Raw genomic sequence first — 21,398 nt, 5'->3', positions numbered from 1 at the left:
GGTAGCATTCCACCCTTCTAGAGGGACACGACATGTAGATAACTGTGAACCCCGGTTAAAGTTAACTCGAGCCTCAGCATCACAAGATGGATGCTGCCACCACAGACACAAGTCTGACCTACTGCTGTTGGTAGTCCTTCCAGCGAGGGAGGCTCATACAAAGGGTTTCCTGCCTTGGGAGGTGCTAGCACCACCCCAGACAGGATTTTGTGTATTAGGTAGGCCAAGGCTGAAAGGAATGAGACATGCCTGGGGCACACAAGGTGCCATGTGCATACACCGGTTCCAACCAGTTGCTGGGTCACTCCAGCCCCAGCTCTGGCGGGAAACCGGACAAAGGATAGGGGGTGTAACCACCCCCCTTCCTGGTCCCACCCAGGAAAGGGACCTAGTCGTAGTGCAGCCCCCTTTAGCTGAATAAAGGTAGGAGCTGGTCCCATTCCCAGTTAGATGAATCTTGACGACTTCCACGAAGAAACTCTTGACCTTCGACCTCCTGAACATCAGAAGACTGAAGAATCTCCCCTATGGTCAGGGAGTGACCATCCTGCTTTGCAGGCACCATCAAGCTCTTGTGCGGTTTGCTGCAAGTCCTTCCTTCCTGGAACCCGACGACCCAGCTCAACGAGATTCGGACCTCCAGACCCCTCTGACCTCTACCCACATCCACAACACAGCTGGGACCCGTGGGTGCGACGAGTAACGTGGAGACGGCCATCTTGAAGAAACCTGCACAGTGCTTCCAGCACGACCACGAGGGACCATCGAGTAAGTGTATCGGGGACTGAGAAGCCCCACACCGACACAGCACCTGCTTCAAAGACCAGCCCCCCAGCCTCCACGAGATCTGCGTGGGGCCCTTTTTGCCTGGTTGCTGCCTTTCCTGTTGTCTGGTCACTTGCCGGCTGGCTCGTGACCTCTGAGACGACGACCCGAAGATTTCAACACTTCTGGTCTGGTCCCCCAGACTGGCCCTTGCTTCCTTGTGAAAGAGAAGCACCCCGGACCCTCCTGGTCCGCACCAGACGCCATCTTTGTTCCACCGCGTGGCTTGCACTGGCCAAGGCCTGTTGACCAGAACGACGACCCAACACCGCCATCAGCAGCAGACTACATGGGATAGCTCGTGCCTCCAGCCTGGTCGTGAAGAACAGCTCCTGGTCCACGCAGCTACAGAGAGAAGCGACCCTTCCTTCCCCTGAACGCGGCGACAGCATCTGGTTCCCTCCTGGTTCGAGCACCGTCACTGGCTGGTGACCAAGACTCTGTCCCCTTCCCTTTCAGGACTTCTCCTTCCTAGTTCCATCCTTGGAACCACCGGACTCCTCCATCTGGCTGCCTGCCAGCAACTCTTTGTTTCAGGCATCACCGGGAGCAACGCAGCAAACCCGACGCCACTTCAGCCCTATGCACCCGCAGCCTGTGGGTTAGGTAACTAAAGCTTCTAGGTGCTGAAGTCAGTGTCCACTATCCTAGTGTCCAGGTCCACTGTTGTTTTCCCTCCATCCAGCCGGGTTCGTCCGGAATCCGTAACTTTGTAAACTGTAGTCTCCATAGACGTTGGTACGCATCCCGCGTGAGAGTTTCCACTCTGCACGTGAGTCCCGTGGGCCTCCTGCTCCTTACTTACCTAGTTCGTAGCGTAGTCCCAGCGATCCTCCAGCCTCTGGATCTCCTTACAGTACTTTCCTTCCTCGCATTCCATTGTTTGTAGTATATGGTTTGTCGTGCCCCTAAGGCACACGTGTAAATATTGTGCTAACTCGTATTTCCTTCTCCGTATTGTCATGTGCTTAGCCCTCTGATCTCATAAAGAGTTCAGAGGTGTTGTTATTAATAAATATATTGTTTATTTTCATAACAACCTGTGTGGTGTCCTTTCATCTGGTATTCAAGGGGTTATATTGTGGTAAAACAGCTGGCTTCACATGCCAAAAGAGTTTAGCCTAAGACTGCTTTGTCCATGCTACCATTAGGATAGCTGGTCTATAAGGTTGACTTACAACCAATCACCATAAGGGTTGTTTGGACTGATACAAGGTGGTCACTAGAACTAGTGAACATCATATATCAGGCCAACTTCTCACATTGATGACCTATGTAAAACGTTCCGGAAGATTGCTGAGATATAAAGAGAACAGGAAGGGAGTCAAGAGGCAACCTTGCCTAAGATCATTTGGTGTAGCTATTGGGCGAGTGAGTACCTTCTCTTTCCCCATTTGTACTTGACACCATGTTTCCGAGTATAGTGATGTAATTATATGAAGCAGGTTGTCTGGGCTTCCAAGTTTATTTAGCTTGCTCCAGAGTGTGGGTCTATCCACTCTGTTGAATCCGATCGTGAAATCGACGAAGACAGCGTGGACTATCTGTGATTTGAAGACCACGTATTTGTTTATTATTGTTTTTAACACCACTAAGTTGTCGGTTACAGAATGTTTTTGACGGAACCCAGCTTGATTTAGAGGTATCAATAAGGTTGAATAAGCTCACTCTATAAGATGATCCAGGACACTGGCCGCAAAGATCTTCCCTGTTGCGTCCAGGAGGGCGATCTATCGGTAATTGCAGGGAAGCAACCGAGAACCCTTCTTATATATAGGGATCACAATGCTCCCCTTCCATGATTTTGGGATTTCACCAGTAGCATAGGAGTGGGAGAAAAGGGGGGCTAAAAACTTACTCCATTCTTCTGGGTTACTTTTAAGTACTTTTATTGGGCTCAGATCCGGACCCATTGCAGCAGAAGATCTTGCATTTTTGTATGTGATTTTCGATTTGCGGAGGTGCTGGAGCACCGTTGTCTAGAACAATTTCACTTGGCTTGCTTAGTACTTAGATCGAACTTTCTTGCCTTGTGTTTAATTTATATAAATTATGTAGGTATGATTCTCATTCAGTTGGGGGAACTGGTGAGGCTTTTTTTGTACCCGGTTCTTTTGTGATTAAGCTTCAGTGTGCGCAATTGTTTTTTTGTTTGGCTGCAATCTGAATATCGACCCATTTTTGATCCTGGTGAATATTCAGATTTTTTTCTTTTTCCCTCCGGCGACGATTTTTAAAAATTTTGATTTCCTGTTGTCTATTTTCTGAGAAACGGAGGAATTGCGCCTGGATTAATATATTTAATGCAGTTTTTGTCTAAGATCTTTCTTTTAAGTTTTCCTGTGTGGCAACTTCGATGTTTTACGCTATCCTGCATGGATTGCACTATTTTGTTCAGAGCTAGTTCGAAGTTTGTTGCTGGGTCGGAGGAATGAATCGTCTGTAGTACCTGTGCAATAATGACTGCAGAGTTGATATTGTTAAGTGTTCTCAAGTTCCATGTCAGTCGCCCTTGGGCCTGGTTCACGAGTACAGTGCTTTGCAAATGCATGATGTACCCTGGAGAGATAGGTTGCACTATTCGACCTGTTATAAGCTGTAGTATCGCGTGGTCACTGCCCTGTGTGAATTTAGTGCTTAAGTTTAATACTCTCCCAAACAGGTCTTGGCTGCATATCATGTAGTCTAATATTGATGAATTAAGATGACCTTTTCTTGTATAGGTAGCAGGGATATCTCCTTCAAAACTTCTATTTAGAATAACTCCATTTAAAACTGATAGAAAGGAAAGTAATATTTTCACTTGTTTGTCTGCTTTGAATCCTGGGGGGAATATTCGAGATGGGATTGATAAGGCTTCCTCTTGTTCGTCGTATTCCCATTTTTTTAAGAGTTCATTAGTAATTTTTCCCATTAAAGTCTCATGTAAGGAAAACTGAGGGGAATTGCGATTCCTCCTTTAGTGTGACCCCCAACTAACAGATTCTGCTGGAATGTCATATGCGAAATACTCATTTTGATCTAAAGTTGTGGTTATCCACGTTTCTTGTAAAGCCACGATCCATGGGCTATCTTCCAGGATCAATGACAGTTTCTCCTGATTTTTCCCTGCTATATTTCAGGACAAAATTCTCAAGTCCCTGTTAAAAAGGGAGTTTATTTTCCCTTCCATATTTGTTGCCATTTAAGTTCTCTGCAATCCAGGACCAGTGGTTTTCTTTTTGTGTAATTTTCTTCTCATCTATATTTTTATTCCAGATCCTTCTCTCTCCATTCTTAATGAAGATGGTTAGATTTTCGTTAGGGATGTTGGCAGGACTTTTAAAGCCACTATGTGCTTGTACAAATTACTGATTGTGCATTTTGTTGGTTTCCTTAGTTTTATCCTCTATTTGGTTTACATAGTTGTTTACAACTGCAACGTCATATCCGTTTTTATGGAGAATCTCGCTTTCTTTTAGAATTATTACCCGAGACCAAAATTCGCCGTTGGCCACTGTAGTTTTTTTTAGACCTGAGCGGAAAAGCTACTAATTTTATTTCTCAACTTGTTAATGTCTGTAACGGATGGATCTTTCGAATACGATTTGTTATTCTCTCTCAACTGAGTGGATCATTACCCGAGGAGTATAAGTCGGTAATTTCTAAGGAACATGATTGAAACCTTCTGTCCCTGAAGAGTCGAGGCCCCCAAGGTCTGCTCTATTGGTTGAACGGTTGATGTTTCAGGCGGCTTATTGCCGTTTGCTGCGATGGAAAAACTTGGAGCCAGAGGATTTAGGTGATTGAAATGCGCTCTTGATTTAGATAATAAGTGGTGATGCCCCTTTTTATTCGAGTTTGTTGCAGTTTTTAAGATTTGCTCCTTTTCTGGGGTTTTGTGTTCAGGAGATAGGATATTTGGAAACTTTAACTACCGCACCTTCTGCTTCACAAATCTTCTTGTTACTTTTTTCTTACGCTTTTTCTGCTTGTTCATATTGCCTCTCTTTTCCGTTTTTGTTGCTACTGGATCAGAAAAGGCCAGCGCTCGGGTTTCAATGGTTTTTGTTTCTTTTTTACTTATCAAGGGATTGTTGTATGGTTCAAGTGAGTCATCAGGTCTGTGCTGGTTAAAGATTGGGTAATAGGGGATGAACTTGTGCGGGCCTTTATTATTGTTTGTTTCCTCAAATAGATTTCTAAGCTACCAAAGCCAACCATTTGGTAAGTACCGAGGGGGCTGTTGTGACCCGAAGGACGGCACTTTGAATGGATAATGCTATCCACTCACCACAAATCCTCAGGATTCTTCAATGGGCTGGGTAGATTGGGATGTGGTGGTTTATGTCCTTCAAGTCGAGGGCAGTCATGAAGTCGCCATGCCGCACAAGAGGGATGAAACACTGAAGAGTGATCATATGAAAATGTTCAGACACAATGTACTTGTTGAGGGTCTGGAGTATGGGTCAGACCCCCTTGCTGCAATGTTGAAGCGGCACTGGCTCTGGCAAGTAGGGCATGCATGTCCTCTTGAAGCACACACTGGTGTTTTGTGGACAATCAGTGTGTGCGCAGGGGGATGTTTGGTGGTGTTTGGATGAGTCCAAACAATACCCCTCCTGTATGCTGTGTAGAAAGCACCAGTTGAAGGCATTTGCCTCCTAATGAGGAAGCGTCCCATGCAACCTGCCTGCCCCTGACAGGTGTTGCATGGTTGGGGGAGGAGGCAAGCCTCACGGTTTTGAGGCGGTGGCCCCTTTAGGAGCAGACATCTTGCCTCTACCTCCGCCACTGTTGCTTTCACATGCTCCCCTGTAAAAACCCCGTTAAGGAGTTTGCTATTGTTGTCTGGTGAAGGTGGTGGAAGTCTCAAGCATTGCAGCTGTTTTGGCTGCACCGCGGTACTGGGGTGGCGAAAGGAGTTGCGGCGATGGGTGTGTGCAGTGCGCCCAGGTCTATAGCAGTATCACTATTCTTTATTTAATCGATTATCCTTCGGACCTGTGGATCGAAGTGATGCTTGCCATCAAGGGTACGTTAAGGAGGTGTTGTAGCTCTGGTTTAAAACCGGAGGCCTGTAGCCATGCATGGGTATGTAGGAAGAGACTTGAGTTAACGCAGCGCATAGTGGTGGCTGCAGCATCCACAGAGCAGTAAATGTTGCTGTTGCAGATCTTCCCATTCGTCACCAACGAATGGGAGGATCATCTGCAATGGGAGATGTTAGAAAAGATCTTCCATCTGATCCTAGCAGGCTCAATCATACAGGGAAAGCAAGTCAATGGAATTCGCAAAGCACCGCTGAGCGGCACATTGCGCGGCAACCAGATTGCCATTCGCATTTATTTTCTTGATTTCCCGGTCCAGAGAGGGTGCATCCCCTATACCCTGGGAGTTCCCACTGTTACTGGCTGCTTGAACTACCAGATATCGGGTGGTAATTGCCCTCTGCGGTCAAGAGGGGCACAGGGTACTGAGGGAGAAGCCTTAAACTTCTTGTTAACCCAAGGAGTGAACAATCTGGCTTTCACCAGTACCAGTGAGCAAAAGGTTGGATTGACCATGTCAAAAAGGGGCACTTTCCTACACATATTTTATAAACTGCATAGGCTTTGGCCATTCATGGAGCTATAAGCTTGTAAATATCTGCCCTGTAAGACAGCCCTTCCCTCATTCTCCTTAATAGTTGAAAACTTTCCTTCATGGCACCTTTGAAATTTTATATTCTGTGTCAGGCCCAGAGGTGAGGATTACACAAGTTTAAATTACCAAGAAAACCATCTTATCTACTGATGTGAACAAAAATTGCTTAAAAGAAGAATCGGATGACTAATCCGCTTACTTTATGATATCCTCCAGCCGCACTCCCAGACAAAAGGCTTTGGATGGAATGGACCCTCTGGCTAAATGTGTTCCATATTTTGACATCTTAGTACTTGCCTCTTGCACCACCCACCTCTCCCAACTGGCAATGGTGGGTGAAGAGAGCTTTGAACTTTTTTCTAATGGCGATAAGTGATTGATTTCTCCGTGATGAGCTTATAGGACATTAACCACATATGACCTGGGGCCATTGCTGAATTTAGGATTTAAAAAATCACTTTGGTGATGCTCTTTGTGCGCCTAGAAACCGAGACGGTAACCCCATGTGTAATGAACACTCTCCCAACCTGGTAATTCCTTTCTGGATAATTGTTTGTTTAGTTAAAAAAAAAATTTGTGGCATGTGTAGCTGTAGATACACTCGCTACGCATACTCCTGCCATCTAGTGTTGGGCAAAGGCATGTGCAACTTGTTTTTGTAAGAGAAAGTTTTTTCGAGTCCTGAGGTGTGGTGACCACCTATCGCAGGCAATGCGCATGAGCATCAGCTCCATAGTTAAATTGTTTTCCTTCGCTGTTGGGTTCAGGCGTGTTCACGGGAGCTCAGGTTTGACACCACGCGTTTCATCCATGGCCTTCGGCTCCATCCCTCATTTGTTTCAAAAATCCAGTTGTTTGTCAATCTCCATCGTCGGTGTTGTTTTTGACTGTCTTGCAGTCCACAAATTCTCCACTTCGGGGCTCTGCTCTTTCAACTCCCATCACTTTGACAGCTGAGAATATCCATGTGAAGTAAATGACTCCTTTTCGTTTCTGTCCAAATTGCAATGCCAGGTACCCTATGACAGATTTTTTACTAAGTCCGTAACTTGTGCCTGCCCCTGGAACACCGAGAGGAATACTGTGCCGCATGTCTTGCATTCTGCAACAAAAAGACTCTTCAGAATCGAAGGGCGCAACGGTTTGCTTCTGCTGCAATGGCACAGCTTGAGGAAGAGGATACTCCGGACCTCTTCGGCGAAGGCCAGGTCGAAGCTCTACAGCAGCTGAGCAAGTTTAGCCTCAAAATCATAGATGCGCTAATGTAGGAGGATGCTGTTTTGGAGTCCAATGTTGAAGCGGAAGGGCCCCTGCCGGCTCAACGTCCATTCCCGAGGACCGCAGTGAGTACCACTATCAACCATCATTCGGAGGCACCAGCCTCGAGCTCCCATGCCTCATCCGATGGCTCTAGCCCGCCACTGTCTCATGGCTATGGTGGGCACTGAACTACCAAGCTGGACCAGACTTGTTACTCTCGCCACTGAAGCTCACTGTGAAGCCTCGCCATCGACTGCCGCTTTGGCGCTGGATCCTGAGACACCCTCCAGGCCTCATTCTAAGTTAATAACTTGGAGCCAAGTTACAACTAGGGGCATTCAGGGTGTAGGCCTTTTTAGGCTCCATCCAAGTCATCACTGGAGATTGTCCAGCCCATCCTGCAACAGCTTCAGTAGCACATCAACGCCACTCAACAAATGTTCCATATTCAGCGGGCATGGGCTGAATTCTGGCTAAGCCTCCCCAGCCATCCAACGTCTTCGGTCCTCACAAGAGGAGACTTACTTTTGAGGAGACCCTCAACCCTCCTTCAGAGGCGATGTGCAAAAAGCCTTGGTGCCAGTAAAGAAGCACCTCCTTCAAATATTACTGCCCGGTCCTGCCAAGCCACCGCCACCTCCTCCTTTTCCTCTTTCTCCTCCTCCATGACCTCCTATTGCTAACTCCACTTTGCTGCCTCTGAACCCTCTCCCACATTCACCACAGGGCTCTTTGCATACAGGGAGTGGGGACAGTCCAGAGTCTCCCTACTTCTCTTGTGATCCACCATATGATCTCCAGGCTCCTGACCCTTGGGATGACTACCAGGTAGATTAGATCCCCCCGGCTGACAATGACCCATATTTTTACCCGTCCAAAGCATCTCCCCCTTTCGACATGACCTCATACCATGAGGTACTGCAAATGGCAGGAGTTTCTTTTAAGGTTGAGCTGCAAATTCAAACTGAGGAGGAGGAATTCCTACTGGAAACCATCTCCTCCACTCAAAGGTCCCTCCAGTACTTATAAATGTTGAAGGGCATGCTAAAACCTGCCTGGGACATCTTCAAGGAGTCAGTAAAAGCCAGATTTTTCACTCCCTGGGTTGACAAGAAGTTTAAGGCTTCTCCCTCAGGATCCCCCATGCCCCCCTTGACTGCAGAGGTGCAGGACATTTATTAACAGAGGTTTTTTTCTGATGACCTCCATCCTTGCATCTCCAGGTCCCCATTAACTTTTACAGTGTAGCACTCAAGGCTACCATCCCGACCAGCATCCCAAGCTTCCAACTGCAAGTATATGTTTGCTGTGAATGTTTTTCCTCCAATAGGATAACATTACCGTGTTCGAGGGTCATACCTCAAAAACCCGTTATCTGGGTATTTTTGCTGATTATTCGTAAAATCAATATTTCCTAAAGTTAATCTAAAGATCTTGGTGCCTAACCCGTTATCTGGGTATTTTTGCTGATTATTCGTAAAATCAATATTTCCTAAAGTTAATCTAAAGATCTTGGTGCCTAAAATTATATAGAAATTTATTTAATTTTCATAAATTGGTCTTGGATTTCTTTTCAAGTGTGTGCATCATTTATTGACTATTTATGTGCAACAAATGCTTTACACTCCCCTCTGAAAATCCAAAACTGCTCGACCATACTACCACAAATTGAGTACTATTTAAGTAGTAAGCCCTGTAAACCACATGAGGGTCATCTGGACTTTTTGCATGGTGTGCCCTTATAATAGCAACACTACATAAAAAGTCAGCTTCCTACAGTACAGATAGCTGGATCATATAGTTGTCATATCAGGTAGTGTAATAATGTTTACTGATATGGCTTGTAATGTAATAACTAGTCTTCAAACAAAAAAACATTGGTGTAAACAGGATCTTATTTTCAACAGGTTCTGAACAGAAACAGGTCTGTGTGCAAACTACAGAAGAAGAATAACCGTGTAGGATGAGAGAGGAAGTACACCTGACAGGGGATCACTATATGGAATATTGTGGACTGCTATCTGTTGTTTTTGGACTACGGTTTTCCATGTAGTTCATGGGAAATGTAGCATGTAACATTTGTATTTTGCTCATATTGTAATAAAGCGAAGGAAGAGAATCAAGTTCTCCGCCTTTCCTTCATGCCAGCTACGTCATTTGATATTGTAGACCACAGCCAACCTTCAAGAGTAAGCTTTTAATGTATGACCTTGCTAGGCAAAGACAACACAAAATCAAGGTACATCAACATTGTCTCAGCACCGACCTTGGCCAGGAGGTAGAACCGAAGCCTTTTGCTTAGTTTGAGTTGGATATCATACCTATAGGACTTCACATCACAGATCAGAGATGAACACCCGGCCACCCAAGATCCCACCGCGCAAAACTATAAGACACCGACACTCTAGGCTGCCCCGCTCCCGTTAGATTGATGTGTGTCGGCGGGGAAAGGGAGATGGGTATTAGTTTCCTTCTTGTTTTTCCCCACATTTAAAGGGATTCATTGTATGTTATAACCCATAAAAGGAGACTGTAATGTAGACATGTCCTTTTTGAAATCGGCGGCACAGAGGTTGTTGTAACCCGTCACTGCCTCCAAACATGCATTGATACAAAGTTGTAGAATGTAAACCTGCCCTGCCATATGATTTGTAAGAATGTACTTGTCAAAAAATGATTAGAAAAAAAAATCTTTCAGCCAAACCAATATTCTGGAAATTCGATTGCTCTTCAAACTCAGTGTATTGATGATGCTCATCCTTTTTACAGCACTAAATTAAAAAACAATAAGAATGAATATCAGGCTAGTTTCTCTTCTCCAGTTATTTATTATCTTCCTCTCAGAAGTCCTGGTTATTTTCTAAAACTCAATCTTGCACTTCCCTACAGCACAGCACCTACAAACTAATTCTACTCTTTACACTTAATATATCGAAACGATGCATAAAGTCTTACACTGCGAGAGACTGCCTGCTGTTCGTGATTTGCTTCCTGCTTTACCATCACAACAGGATAATCACAGTGCTCCATGTGACTCTCTGGCTTAATGCGGATAGGCTCCAACATGACCACTGGGACTTTGTGTGTAGAATCTGCTCCGCCAATGGGCCTACTGGAAGAGCTAAAGATTTGAAGAGAAAAAGAACAGATGGTGATTAAATATGTGCCGGGAAACCGGGATTTAATAAGCAATATTACCAGACACAAATAGGACTTTGTACAATTAGTTTGCTATGTGGCATATAGCTTAACCTACTTCAATATCACCATATGCATAAGTGATTTTGCCAGAACAACAATCTCATGTATATAGAGACATGCAGAATGCTGGGGAGGAATGTAAAGATAGAAAATACCACCGCATAACAGCTATAAATTATGTATCAAGCATGAAATAATAACACAAAACTTACATATTTATAGTGGTCACCTGCAACCTATCAGGTGTATGCTTGAATGACAACAGCACACAGGCTATGTAATTTTACAATAAGGTTATCAGTTTCACCGTTAATAAAACTGGTTGAGTAGGACTCATTGGCCCAATGAAGAATCAGCTGCAGCACTAAAATACAGGCAGCAGTGATAGACAAATGTGTCTCTGTTCTTCTATGCAGCTGCTCAGCATATGTCCGGAAGAGGCACTCCTGAGCAGAGTGCAGTGCTCGCTGACATGCTTCTGGCAGAATGTGTCTACATCCTATACCCAAAGAGGTGTGTGGCTTACTAAAGCTATATAGTTCCGAGCGCCAAAAGGCACTGCCCATCTTAGGCAAGTGGCGACCTCCGTCCTAATAGTCAAAGCAGATTAAAACCTGATCTGATGAGCAGATATTTTTGAGTCTGTCCATGTTAAACTTGAGGTACCTGCAAAGAGCACTTGCAAGTACTGTCCTTTCAGCTAAAAAAAAGGTTTAAAGACTTAAGAATAATTGGTTTGTTCAAATGGAAATGCAAAGGCATCAGGGGCATGAACATTACGTTGATGAACACTCTAAGCTTGTCTTAAGTGAAGTGCATATATGGTCGATCATTAAGACCTGGAACTCTAAACTCTGCTTGCTGATTTGCTGAATTCTGCGAGCCAAAAGCAGCTTCATCCTGCGCTCCTGCCGGGACTTCGGCTTGAGGTGTTGGCAGGCGTCGCAATCCGTAGAGTCGTGGTGTTCGCCCAGACACCACATTACAGATAAGGTGAGGGTCCGTCCGCTGACATTTGCCGCAAACAGGAGGAACACATTTTAAAGCCCGAAGGCATCGCACACTGTTCCAGACGCGAAGCGTCAAAAAAGGCCTGAAAATAGGCCAGAGGAACCGCTTACTCCGGATCCGCGTTGCACGCGGAAAAGAAGGAAACTGACGTCAGCACGCTGGGAGGGACTTATATGACCTCGTGGACGTCAGGGCGTGGTCGTGAGACGCCGTTCCCCGGTGTACAGAGGTGCTGCTGCAAAAAAAAATTACGGCTCCAGTCAGACGCCTGGGAATATTGTAAGTTAAGGAATCTGCGGATAGATGTCCATATCAGCTATTAAAGTTAATAGAGAAAAACCATTCACTTTAATATCTCATCCCAGTCATTAGGATGGTCCAATCTTCAGCCAATCAGGCGACAGCACCCTCTAGAACCCTCTCCACAGGGCTCCAGGCTCTCAGACTTTTGAGCACAAGTGTGGTATAAACCTAATGAAAACCAGGGGAGCCCCTATGGGGAGGAGGGTGGGTAGCATGTGAATCTATGAAAGATACCAATACTGGAGAACCACAGTTTACAGGTAAGTAACTTATTTTCTTCTCAACTACTGGGGTATCTTTTATAGATTAACATGCTTGAATCTGAATAGATAGCAGTTGTAACGTAGGGATGCATACTTTTACACAATGTACAGGATTTTGTACATCACCACTGTATTGCGAATTCCCATACCACTTAATCATATTAATATATATATATATATATATATATATATATATATTACCAAAGGCGGTCGCCAGTATGTACTTATAGTTAAAACCTAGTTTCCATAGGAAATCCGCAACATTCTATTTGGAATAACTTTGGCGCGGTTGGACGAATCAAAGCAACGCAGCCCCCTGGCGCATACTGTAGGTTCCAGGTGGGCTAGTTGGCCCCCATGGACCCACAGTATGCAAGGGGAATTGGTTCCCCCTCTGCAAATGCGCCAGGGGGCTGCGTTGCAGAGAGGTGTAAAAAGGAGGGAGGCCTCATTACACCTCTCTGAAATGCAGCCCCCTGGCGCATACTGGACGTTCCCGGTGGGCTAGTTAGCCCCCATGGACCCCCAGTATGCAAGGGGACTTAATCCCCCAACTTAGAACACTCTACAGGGCGCGTTAGCACAGTGGTGAAGGTAGGGGGCGGGGCTTGAGGTGATGTGAGTGCAAACATGCCCTGAGGCGCGTTTTAAGTTGGGGAATTAATTCCTGTTCAATCCAGAGGTCCCCTAGGGGGCAACTAGCCCAACAGGTATCTCCAGTAAGAGCCACGGAGCTGTGTTGCAGAGTGTTGTAAAAAGGGGGCGTGCCCTTTGAACGCCTTTCTGCAACACAGCTGCCTGGCGCATACTGGAGATACCTGGTGGGCTAGTTGGCTCACAGGGGACCTCAGGATTGAAGAGTAATTAATTCCCCAATCTAGCTCACTACTATTCCTGAAAAGTAAATTTAACTGTACTTACCAGTAACTTGAATTTCCTTCCATAGGATATCATTGCCTGCTATATAAAATAAAAAAATATTAAATACAAAAAATATTACAATTTCAATACGGCCGTCCAGGGCCGACTAAGGCTGGGCTGGGCCAGCTCTCTAAAACACTACGCTCCCGGGTAAGCCTTTTCGTATACAGTTTATCCCGTCCCCGATACCTACCTGATACATTCTGTGGCCATGGAGAGCCGGCGCTGCCTAACACCTGCTCCTGCAGGGGGCAGACCTACTGGGACCCTTGATGACTTCTTCACTAGAGCAGCTGGAGTCCTGGGTAGAGAAATCGCTTTGACAGAAAAGCGTCTGTCTATCGAACTTTTGAGTGCTAAACGCTCCTCTATAGGTGGTCTGATAAACGCCGTATCACCAGCCAGTGTTGCACCAATTACCCTACTCTCGTGTAGCCCCATTGACCTGGATAAACTTGACTTGCAATTTGACTATCTTTCTGGGGGCGAAGTCGCGCCTCCCCTGAATGTCTCTTCTAGTAGTAATGTTTCGTCAGAGGGGTTCTATCCTATTGAACCAAGGAAAAGCCTTCAGCCACCAGATACTCCATTGGTTTCGGAAAATGTTCCATCATGTCCAAAGTTAAAAGGGAAAAGGAAGAGGAGTGGGGGACGACGTGGGTAGAAAACCCAAGGTTTTAAGAACTTCCAGTTGTCCAAGTATAATTTCTTTAAAGAAACCTAGTAATACATCAAAAAAACTGAAAAAATCCATCACAATCCCCCCTGTCCCTATACTAAACAGAAGGTAAATACTACTATACAACTCAAGGAGGGGGAAGAACCAGTGTTATCCTTCCACAACCTGATGCATCTATTGCGTTTGTTCACCCTACCCCTGATTGAGAGGCTTAAAACTATTAATAGAAAGATTGATGCCCTCAGTGAGCTCGCTAATGATAATACACGCAGACTTGATACTAACACTACCCAAGTCTGCTTCTGACATGGGGAATACGCCTAGTACTAACCTAGACCCGAAAGTAGCTACACTAAATTCCATAAATAAGACACTTACAGGTCGCAAAAGTAAAACTGCCCAAAGCCTTCCACCATCAGTGAGTAAACCTCAAGAACATAATTTATTTACAATACAAACACGAGATACAGGCAAGAATAAGGATGGGGGAAGGAAATAACCGATTTAAATCTAAGAGCAACGGCGTCCCTACCAGTAAAAAATCTTCCTCCAGAATCGGTACCCCTGGTTCTGGTGCTAGTGCTAGTGAACGTCCCGGTTTTGAATGAGGGTTCGAGGGAGAACTTTGACCAACTAAAAAACAAGGCAGTTCACTGGATCACTAACAATACATCAGAGGGACATAACATCTGGCAGGACAATTATCGTCCGTAGAGTTTCTTGGATAGGGAGAACAAAAAAGAACAAAGTGGGGGATTGTATTGTCCTGAATTTTAAAAGACCTGATCCTGTCATACGTATACTGAGTGAGGTGTTGTTCAACACTAAGTCACAAAGGAGGGTTATTGAGATTCGCCCACTAGAATATTTTTATAGAGAGCTGAATAGATTCAATCCTAGCAGTGAAAACAAACAGAGCTATAACAGGTAAGCGCAAAAACCAACTAGACAGGGATGGGAATATCCTAAATTCTTTTCACATCAACAACATAGAGGAATGAATGGGCAACCCCCCAGCTTTGAAGGGGTAAATCGCTACTCGGCTTTGATGGGACTAGAGGGAGTCGACTGACGACGAACCATTGAAGACAGGGAGGTTTCAAGTACGGATTTAGAAACAGTGGTAGTACGAGATGAGGTACAGAGTGAGCGTGGAGCATATAAGGAAAAACTTATGAAGGATCACTTGGAGGCCCCTATTCTGAAAAGGACTGAACAACTAGTGGCACATAGCGAGTTCGTCTGCATATCAGAAAATCCGCCCAAAGATCTAATGGAAGTATCTCCTCAGAAAGGAACTAGGGTCGCCTTTTGGAACATTGCAGGACTCCATTCAAAGATAAACAATCCTAACTGGTTGGACTTTATCAAGGACATAGCCATTCTCTGCTTACAGGACACTTGGTCTCGTGAAGCAATTCACATCAATGGCTTCAAAACATTCTATGTACCTGCAAGCCCTTCTAGACATGAGAGGTGCAAAGGGGGATTGTCTGTATATGTTTCTAACCTGTTAAAGGTATTCTCTTTGAAATCAGTGGGCTCATCTAGTGAGTTTCAAATTGTTGCAATACAGGTGACCGACAAGGTAGAGGTAATAATCACCAACATGTACAATAATATTGAAAAGGGGTTGGTAAATAACATGATATACACCCTTAACAAGGAAATCAGAATGCTGATGGACAATACAGCTAGGGACTCTACCTTGATATGGGGAGGTGATTTTAACCATCATCTCTGCAAGCAGTATCAAAGTGGATGTGGGGATCATGAAATGTATAAATCGGATAACCAACCCCATTTTGAGCACAATAATGGGGGAGACGCCTTTAATGACATGATGGCCTCATATGATCTGGGTTTCCTTAATTTGCTATGTAGCCCCCTGGTAGAATTTAGCCCCACATATGTGGGAAGAGGGCACAGTACACTAAAAGATTTTGTAACTATTACCAATTACCACTCTAATTGTCTAACCGACTTCTATACACACACTATAGGCCTGAGCGATCATCTTCCTCTTTGCTTGGGTTTATATCTTCCTGTAAACAAAGACTGTTCTATGATTGAAAGTTTGGCCTGGACAAATAATTGTGTTTTAAATAGACAGAACGGATATGCCCTTAGGTGGTCAATGACTAATCCAGAGGTACTAAACAGTAAAATAATTAAACAAGCTCTTGTACCCATCACTAGATGTCTTCAGGATGAGGTTGTACATACAGAGGTTTTGGATTGCTTTACTGATATTACCAGAATTATTCAAATGAACCTTATACGCCCAGCGGGATACAGGAAATCGGCTAAAAATGGGTGGTTTGACTCAAAATGCTCGAAAACTCATGCACTACTTAAGAGAGCACTGAGTAAAAACCCAAGAAACCAGGCAGAAATAATTCAGTGTAGGCGCAAATATAACCTGGCAAGAAAAGCCCGGAAACGTACTGTAAAGAACGAAGCATGGGTAAACCTACATGAGGCTTCTTTGAAAAGGGATAGCTGTGCCTTTTGGACGGCAGTGAAGGCCCCGTTTTTTAACCAAGCAGATAATGCAAGACTGGAAGTGGCAATAGCAGAAGATTCTTGGATAAACTTTTTTGCAGAGGTTTATAATCCGGACGGAGCGCATAAATTGGCTGTTACTGGGGAAAAATCGTTAGGACATGGCAAGGTCAGTTTTGCATCACTTGACCTACAGGTATCCATAACTGAAATACAAGTTGCTATTGCCCAGAGTAGGGGCAATAAAGCACCGGGGGCTGATGGTATCCCCATTGACTTATTTAAACATCAGCCCGAGTTATGGTCCCCGTTACTCAAGCGAGTCCTTGATGCGAGTTGTGAATTGGGTTTTATTGAAACCTGGGCGGAATCTATAATCATTCCTATATTCAAAAAAGGAGACCGGGAAAATCCCGCCTGCTATGGCCCGATATCCCTCCTGGAGTCTTTTATGAAAGTTACCGGGAGGGTAGTTTTAAATCGCCTACAACAATGGGCGGAAGACGAAAAAATCTTATCCCCTGTCCAATATGGGTTATGGGAGGGTCGTGGTACCGTAGAACAGGTTTTAAATTTCACTATGCTCCTAGGAAAATATACCCAAGCTAAGGAGGGCAAGCTTTACGCCGTGTTTGTTGATTTAAGCGCGGCGTTCGATTGCGTCATACATGACCGCTTATGGGAGATCCTGAAGGATTTGAAGGTGGAAGAAATGATAATTTCCCTTTTAAGACAACTTTACGCCGGAGCCAGGGCCAAAGTGAGGTTCGGCACAAAAGGAGAATGTATCAAGCCTTTCCTTGTAAAGAGGGGAGTGAGGCAAGGGTGCGTACTCGCCCCTTTTTCTTTTCAACCTGTACACCAATGATTTAGAAAAATAACTAGTGACTAAAGTACGTGACTCTCCCCAGGCTAACCACCAACAACTTGCGTCCCTTTTATATGCAGACGACGCCGTGATTATGTCACGGACCCAAAACAGGATTACAAATGGCCTTGGACACTTACCTAAATTTTATGAATAGTAGGGGCCTAAAACTTAATGTGTCAAAAACATTTGTAATGACGCGTGGTAGAACTGGGAATAAAGTTTGTCGTCTGTATGCCGGGAAGGAAAAAATAGCAACCACTAAATCCTTTTCTTACCTGGGCATCGTACTCAGAGAAACTGGGTCCTGGGGGTTAGCCATCAGAAATAGGACCCTGATATTTAAGAGAGCTACTGCGGCACTTATGTCATTTTCGAAAAAGATGGGAAAGAGACCTCCAGAAATTTTACTTAAAATCTACCAGGCTAAGTGCATTAGCACAGCAATATATGGAGCAGGTATCTGGGGCATCGAAAAGTGCAGTCAAATACAAAAGGTAGATAATGCGTTTTTAAGATTTATCCTGGCTACTCCTGCAAGCTCTCCTGTATTTAATTGTCATGCTGAGCTGGGGACTCGATATATCATTGACCTGATCAGTATGCAACCAGTTTTGCTCTGGCATCGAATATGGACTACCCCCGAGCTTTTTCTAAACAGAGATATTATCAAGGACTGTATGAGTTTGAATAAGGCCAACAAGATACCTTGGCTGATGTACATTTTTAAATTTACCAGGGATCTAGGAAGACCAGAGTTCTACCAACAACCTGATTCATTGCTCAAGATCTCTAGAAAAGCTCTGAAGCAGTTGTGTTGGTATCATGTCGAATCTTTGAGACTAGGTGTGGAAATGAATAAAAAGCTTGTAATGCAGCACCAACTCACTGTAGTCAAACATAGCATTCAGCCCTACTTAATATGGTGCTTGGAGGCATATGACCACAATCTGTTGACAAGATTTAGGTTCGATATATTCTTTAGCCTAATTTCATTCCCGAAAGTAAATGACTGGGGAAGAAACCTGTGCAAATGTCCATGTGACAACGTATCTACCCAATCCGCGTTACATGCCATATGTTTTTGTAAATTTTATATTTTGGAAAGGTCCAGATGGATTAAACCATTTTTAACAAAATATGGTACTTGGAGGCAATGCCGCCCAGCTTTACTATTCCTGTTATCTTTAAATGATGTGACATGTGTAGCTGTTATGCTGGGTTTTTTAAAAAGTATTTTAAAGAAACGGAAAAGATTAACTCTGTGTTAAAATGTATGCATTTTTAAATTATATTGTTACTGTAATGAATCTGCTGCTTTTATGATTTTATGTATTTTAAAGTCGAATAAAGCTTTTTCACAAAAATACATTTAAAAATTATCATTTACAAAACCTTAGAAACTCACTGAAAAAACCATAGGTTTCAGCCACGTTATAGTTAAAATATAACATTTAAAAAAACCTTAGAAACTCACTGAAAAAACCATAGGTTTCAGCGATGTTATAGTTAAAAATTAGCATTTAAAAAACCTTAGAAATTCACTGAAAAAACCATAGGTTTCACACATGTTCTAGTTAGCTGGACATTTCACTCATACAAAACCATTGAAATTCCCCCGTTATAGTTAATTCAGTTAACTGTAACTCGCACGTCCGCAATGCACTGCTGATGACGTCACATATTACATCACTCATGACATGGTCAGTGACATCACTCATGACATCACTGATGACATCTCAAATGACATCACTGATGATATCATCCAGTGAATGTGTGTCTTTCTGAAAATTTTTTTTTTATATATATATATATATATATATATATATATATATATATATATATATATATATATATATATATATATATATATATAACACCTACTGGCGGTCGCCAGTAGGTAGTTATAGTTAGGATTGATTTCCATAGGGAAATCGCAACATTCTATTGGGAATAACTTTGGCGCTGGTTGAGGAATCTGCCTGAATTTTTCCTCAACTTTGCCTCGCGGCGCTCCGGTCCTTCCCTGAAAGTTTGGGGGGATTCGTCAAGCGGGGGCCGAGATAAAAGGGGGGTCCCAAAACGTGTTTTCCCCATGTTAATTTCCATAGGGCGGTCGGTCGCACTTTTAGCTCGAACGGCTGAATGGATTTTCACCAAACTTGGCAAAATTGTAGGGACTGGTAGCCAGATGTGCCTTTGCTATGTCTCAAGATATGTGCTCCAGAGGATTTTGAGTAATTTAGGTTAAAAAAAATGTATATATCTATAGTCGCGCCCCGGTACGCGCACCGGGCAGCACTCCGGGCGCGCCACGTGATTCGAAACAGTCCGGAGCGGCCGCCATCTTGTGTCTCGGTAGGATCGAGACACAAGAGGTGGTAAAAACAAAGGGGGAAATAACCAAAAGGGGGCAGGGTAGACCCCCCCTGACCCCCTAGGTTTGATGTGGGGGCCATAAAAGGGTCCCTCGGGAAAAAAAAAAAAAATCGGTTTTCGCGGGGGGAGCGCCTGGTACGCGCACCGGGGAGCGTAGCATGGGGAAAACCCTGTTCATTCACTGCGTCACCTCTACGACCCTTTCTTGCGTCAATATACCCATTTTGCATACATTACACCTGATGTAGGTATAATGTGGCGCAGGGGTTTACAAAGTGACGCATCTACCTAGATGCGTCACTTTGTAAATATGACTCAATAAGGTGCATTTTTAACAGCACTGGTGCGTCACAAAAAGTGACGCACCGGTGGCGTAAAAGTGAACCATGGCCTCATAAATGAGGCCTTCAGTCTTCTACTCATGCGTCATATTAAATATATGACGTATTATGTCGCAAGTACTTTTAGATACGTCAGTATTTCAGACGTATCTGTAAGCGCAAAAGTGATGCATTGCTGGAGAGTGTCACAAAAATGATGCAACTCCAGCAATGCATCTTTTCTTACCCTTCCACACCCCCGTTCCTTTTCTACATTTTGTTTGAATAACCACATTCCCCATGTTCACTCTCCTTCTCCTTACTTTCGTTCCCAACACTCACCTTCTTTCAGTCCCCCTACTTCACTTCCTTTCTCCTCTCATACTTTTCTGCTCTTTCTTACTCATTTTCCTTTCATTTATCAATGCACTCCACTTCACTTACTCTTTTTCATTTTTTTAAGAATATAGCTCTTTGATGAGAATTGGAGGTAGTTCTGAAAAGAACTTTTTTTCCCCCTCTTTTTTCTTTTTTTAGAACTACAACAAAAACAGGGAATGGAAACTGCTCAACAGGAGCAAAAAAAATAAATAAATAAAAATTAGGGCTAGTAACGGCAGTGATGGTTCTCCAATGCTCGAACCATGAGCAGAACATTTTGCTCCCCACAGGAAAGTAGCTGATCACAGTATCTGCATTTAAGGGCGCCTTTGTTAAATGCAGGCTGAATGTTCGGAAACTGCTCTTGTGATCTCCCCCTCACCGATGGTGTTCGTCCTCCGGTTGATGTAAAGGCCCCATCACTGGGAACCTTTTGTGCCAGAGCCCTGACACTTTCCCGGGCAAAATTCTGGGGGTGCCTTCTCTCTACATGGCGAATCATTGTGGAGTTCCCAAAAGAATATTTTTTATTGGGGTTACCCCGTGACAGGACTGTGTGACAGATCCTGCACTCCACTTTTGGAGCATTTACCTTCTTCTGGTGAGCAGGTATGGAAAAAAAATTCCAGATGAAATGTTCTTTGTATTTTGGCTGAGGAGGCTCTTCATCGATGAATTCATTGGAGTCATCTTCACTGCTGGATGGTCTGGCAGCCATGATAATCCAAGGTATCCAACAAAGAACCGACAGCAAAACAGGCAGGTCTTTCAGTCACAAAAGTGAAAGAAGAAGTGAAGGAAATGGGTGGGGATTTCATTCTTTATAAAAAAAATGTTAGCAACCAATGAAAAGTGTT

At 44.1% G+C, this 21,398-nt stretch overlaps 1 protein-coding gene across 1 annotated transcript in view; it reads right to left on the bottom strand.

The window, feature by feature from the left end:
- Positions 1–21,398, bottom strand: part of TRIM24 (tripartite motif containing 24) — a 1,142,914-nt gene that overhangs the window by 364,075 nt on the left and 757,441 nt on the right. Inside the window, exon 13 of the mRNA XM_078672569.1 lies at positions 10,666–10,831. Coding sequence (XP_078528695.1) covers positions 10,666–10,831 — 166 coding nt within the window. The remainder of the gene's footprint in view (positions 1–10,665; positions 10,832–21,398) is intronic.

This window comes from Lissotriton helveticus, chromosome 1_1 (genome assembly GCF_964261635.1).
Source record: "Lissotriton helveticus chromosome 1_1, aLisHel1.1, whole genome shotgun sequence".
NCBI classification, from domain to species: domain Eukaryota; kingdom Metazoa; phylum Chordata; class Amphibia; order Caudata; family Salamandridae; genus Lissotriton; species Lissotriton helveticus.
The sequence above is the reverse complement of the archived record's forward strand: the minus strand, read 5'-3'. Positions and strand labels throughout refer to the sequence as shown.